At 55.9% G+C, this 4716-nt stretch overlaps 1 protein-coding gene across 4 annotated transcripts in view; it reads left to right on the top strand.

Annotated features, from left to right (window-relative positions):
- Positions 1-4716, top strand: part of ACOT7 (acyl-CoA thioesterase 7) — a 123937-nt gene that overhangs the window by 47269 nt on the left and 71952 nt on the right. For all 4 annotated transcript variants that reach the window (XM_017498283.2, XM_017498281.2, XM_017498285.2 and 1 more), the window contains exon 3: positions 1087-1243. In XM_017498283.2, the coding sequence (XP_017353772.1) occupies positions 1087-1243 (157 nt within the window). The remainder of the gene's footprint in view (positions 1-1086; positions 1244-4716) is intronic.

Below are 4716 nucleotides of genomic sequence, written 5' to 3'. Positions count from 1 at the left end.
TTTTTTGAGACGGAGTTTCGCTCTCATTACCCAGGCTGGAGTGCAATGGCGCGATCTCGGCTCACCGCAGCCTCCGTCTCCTGGGTTCAGGCAATTCTCCTGCCTGAGCCTCCTGAGTAGCTGGGATTACAGGCACGTGCCACCACGCCCAGCTGATTTTTTGTATTTTTAGTAGAGACGGGGTTTCACCATGTTGACCAGGCTGGTCTCGATCTCTTGACCTCGTGATCCACCCGCCTTGGCCTCCCGAAGTGCTGGGATTACAGGCGTGAGCCACTGCGCCCGGCTAATTTTTGTATTTTTAGTAGAGACAGAGTTTCACCATATTGGCTAGGCTGGTCTCGAACTCCTGGCCTCGAACTCCTGGCCTCACGTGATCAGCCCGCCTCGGCCCCCCAAAGTTCTGAGGTTAGAGTCATGAGCCACCGCACCCAGCCTAAAAAAGAAATAGTGATTGCGAAGAATGTGTCACAACACGGGCAGATTATTCTTCCCATGTTGAATGAAAAAGATTCAGAAGGTGAAGGTGTATATTTGGTTTTTGCACAGCTATATTAGACTAAAACTGCGAAATGAGCCAGGCAGACAAACAAATGAGGCAACAAAAACCCCATTTTGGGAAAAAAGCCTGGAAAGAAAGATCCCAGAATAGTAACCGTGGTTATCTTTGAACGGAAGGAGTGATGTTCCCCTTTGTTTCTACTTTCCTGTATTTCCCATATTTTCCATAATGAGTCTGTATGCATTTTTTCACTTTTTATTATGCAAATAATGCATGCTTATTGTGAGAAAATCAGAAAGCAGGAAGAAGCACTTGGCGATCCCACCGCCTGGAGAATCGCCTGCAGCACTAGCTCTGGGCTGGGCTCTCCAGGGCTCCTCTGCATGCCTGTGCCTCTGCGGTTCAGGAATGCACGGTGCCAATAAATTGCAGTAAATTGGTTGCTTTCACAGTGGGGAACAAAAGCAAGGGCAGTTTCCAGGGGGCGTGTCCGGGGCAGGGCTCTCAGGGCTGGGCTGGCCGGCCGGGCTGGCCGGCCGGGCTGGCCTGGCTGGCCTGGCTGACCGCTGCCTCTGTCTCCACAGGAGCGCTGTGTGGCCGCGCTGGCTCGGGTTGAGCGCACCGACTTCCTGTCGCCCATGTGCATCGGGGAGGTGGCCCACGTCAGCGCAGAGATCACCTATACCTCTAAGCACTCGGTGGAGGTGCAGGTCAACGTGTTGTCTGAAAACATCCTCACAGGTACTTCTGGGAGTGACAGTGGTGACTGGAGCACTTTGGGCTGTGGCCACACAGCTGTTCCCCTCCCAAGGGCAGAGGACGCCCCAGGGCCTGGCCCCTTTCCCACCACCAAGACCTCCCTCACCTCCCACCTTGGCCCTGGGAGCAGCTCCGTCCATTGCTCTGATTTTGCAGACAGGAAATGGGCACAGAGGGGTTAAGAAACGAGCCCAAGTTGGCCGGGCGCGGTGGCTCACGTTGTAATCCCAGCGCTTTGGGAGGCCATGGCGGGTGGAGGTCAGGAGTTCGAGACCAGCCTGACCACCATGGTGAAACCCCGTCTCTACTAAAAATACAAAAAATCAGGCAAAGCATGGTGGCATGTACCTGTAATTCCAGCCACTTGGGAGGCTGAGGCAGAAGAATCGCTTGAACCTGGGAGGTGGAGGTTACAGTGAGCCCAGATCACACCATTGCACTCTGGCCATGGCGACAGAGTGAGACTCCATCCTCCCCCAAGAAAAGCCCAATTTCAGCAAGTTCAGGCACCCAGACTAGGACTCAACCCTGCCATCCGCATTTGGACTGAGTACATCACTGCTGCCCGTCCTGTTGCCTGTGGCCAGCTCATCCATGGCAGGGGCTGGGCGTGGGTTGTGAGTCCGGTTGGTGCATACCGTCCGTCTGCCCCTCTGTGGGTCTCCCTGACCTGCCTTCCCTTCTCAAGCACAGGCAGGTGTTGGCTCCGGAGAGGACACTGTCTGCTCCCAGGGGACTTGCCCTGGGCCCCAGAAACCAGGCTTAGATAGAAGCTCACTGAGTGAAGCTTTGCCTCTGCTTTCATCTGAATATTCCTCTCCTTGGCAGTGGTAACCATGGAAACCCCCTTCCCTTTCCCACTGGGCGCTGCAGGAGAGGGCGACTCCAGTGCTCACCAGCTCAGTGCTCCTTTTTATACCCCGGCTGGGGACAGGAGGTGAGGGGGTGGGGAAGACAAGCCTTGTTCCTCTGCCCCTGGCCCTCTCCCTGCCACCTCCCAGATCGCCAGTCCTCCTGTGCAGAAGAGAGGCTCGGCTGCTTTCCTCCTCTTCCCCACCCTGTTCCTCAGCAGTGCTGCCCTGTGGAGTGCCAGCTCACAGCCATTTAAGGGGCTCGAGTCTTCTTCCCCATGATGGGTGGGTAGCAAGCACAGTTATGCATCTAGAATGTTCTGAGGACCTCAGCAGGTTGGGTGATTAAATGGGTGTGTCAGATCAGCTTCTGCAGGTGGACAGATTTAGCTGAGCAAGGGCCTGGGGTGGAAGGTGGTCAGCGGGCCTTCCCTGCGCTCCCATGGCCTGCCACTCCCTCAGCGGGCACCACTGACTTCACAGGGACCCTTGGAGTGAGATGCACTACCATTGTGCCATGAGGACTTTCAGAGGGACCCTTGGATGCTGTCTCAGGCTGCGGCACAGAAAGGGGCCTATGGGCACCTCCCACCTCAGGAGCAGTGCCCACACTCAGGAGAGGCTCAGGGCAGGGTGGGTTCTCCGAGTTAGGGGCCTTGGGGTTCCCTGCCATCTCCCGTGAGGTCGAAGCTCTTCTGACCATTCGTGGGGTGGAGCCTTGGCCTCTTCCTGGAGAGGAGGGATGGCCCTCTGCGCTCTGCTGCCTCCCAGGACCTTCCTGCTTGTGAGAGCCCTGTCAGCAGCATCCTTTGTCACTGCAGCAGTTGGTGGCTTCAGAAATGCCAGGAAGGGATCTTTGTTGCAGATTTTCTGCCATGGAAGTCCCCTCTATGGTCCATCAGAGGCCACAGCCTCAGAGGAAGCCCCGAAGAGCACTTTGTTTTGCTTTGTTTTGTTTTTTGAGATGGAGTCTCGCCCTGTCACCCAGGCTGGAGCGCAGTGGCATGATCTTGGCTCACCACAATCTCTGCCTCCCAGGTTCAAGCTATTCTCCTGCCTCGCCTCCTGAGTAGCTGGGATTATAGGTGCCCGCCACCACACCTGGCTAATTTTTTTTATTTTTAGTAGAGATGGGGTTTCACCATGATGGCCAGTCTGGTCTGGAACTCCTGACCTCAGGTGATCCACCTGCCTCGGCCTTCCAAAATGCTGGGATTATAGGCGTGAGCCATCGAGCCCGGCTGAGCAGTTTGGGATGATGAGGAGAGAGGCAGAGAGACAGAAAGGTGTTCTCAGACTTTCAGCATGGCTGGGACTTGCCGTCCCCACAACAGGGAGCAATGCAGCCCAAAGGTCAGGGTGCTGAGCTTGAGGAACTCCCCAGATCATGAACTTCCCTTTCCTGGCCGCTTCTGCTGGCACATAATAGACATGGAACCAATAGTGGATGAGCAAATGAATGAATGAATGAATAAGTGACTGAGTAGAGTGACCAGGAAGAATTGGGCATCAGTGCTGAGAGACATGCTGGCTGATGGGGTTCTGATGAGGACAGCGCGATCTGACATATCCCTGGGAGTTCCTTGCTCTTTAGGGCTGAGAGTGGGCAGAGGGGCATAGGCTGCTGTGCAGAGCCAGGGCAGGTGCGACCTTGAGAGAGCAGCCCCCACTTACCCAGAAGGTGCTGGGCATTTCTCTGCCTCCCCGCTGTGTCCCAGCGTCCGTAGCCCTCCGCCTTCTCCTCCTCAGAGAGGGATGGAGATGCCCACCCTTCCTCCCTGAGGACATCAGGGCTGGCATTGCCCTGTCGTGCACATCAGGGCTTGGAGAAGGCAGGAGACGTATACCAGCACATGATGGCTTTTCCTAGTGGGGCTGGGCAGTGCCCCAGGCTCTTCCTGGCTTCAGCCTTTTCCCTGTAGCAGGGGCTGGGGCAAGGATGCCCTGGAGTCCCAAGGCTGTGGCTTTTCTCCGTGTCTCGCTCAGGCCCCGGAGCCCACTGTTGTCTCACTCTGTGACTGTGGGTCTTATCTCCCCCTCTGTCTCCCTCATCTCCTCGTCTATGCTTCTACTCTGCCGTCTTTCTCTGCCGTCTCTCTCTGCCATCTCTGTTATTCTCTTGAGACCCTTCTCTGTCTCTGCCCATGTGTCCCCTGGAGATTGAGCTCATGAAGTCCCCAACACCAAGAACAGCACCTGGCACTCAGTGGGCATGCAGGGAGCACTGGCTGAATGGATGGTGACCTCTGAAAGACAGGGGCACTGCAGGTGGGGTCAGAGGCAGCACTCAGGGGCCCTGGCCGGAGCAGGCTGAGTCATAGGCTGTGTGTGTGACATCCGTGTGCTGTCTCCACCCCAGGAGGCAAGGGTCCTCTGTTCGGTGTGTCCCCTCTCCCTGGGCTGTGCCGCCTGTCACGAGGCCGCTGAGTGAACCCAGGCCCAGGCGGACGACCCACAAACCTTGCTTTTGAGGCAGCTCACTTATCTCCAGCAACTGTCAAAGTATTAAGCTAGCTGGAATGTGATTGCTGCGAATTGCTCCAGAAAACAGCTGAGAGCTCTTAAGATTTTAAGAGAGGTTTTCTTTCTTTTTTTTTTTTTTTT

This window comes from Cebus imitator, unplaced genomic scaffold (assembly GCF_001604975.1).
Source record: "Cebus imitator isolate Cc_AM_T3 unplaced genomic scaffold, Cebus_imitator-1.0 Scaffold240, whole genome shotgun sequence".
NCBI classification, from domain to species: Eukaryota; Metazoa; Chordata; class Mammalia; order Primates; family Cebidae; genus Cebus; species Cebus imitator.
This window is presented reverse-complemented; position numbering and strand designations above follow the sequence as displayed.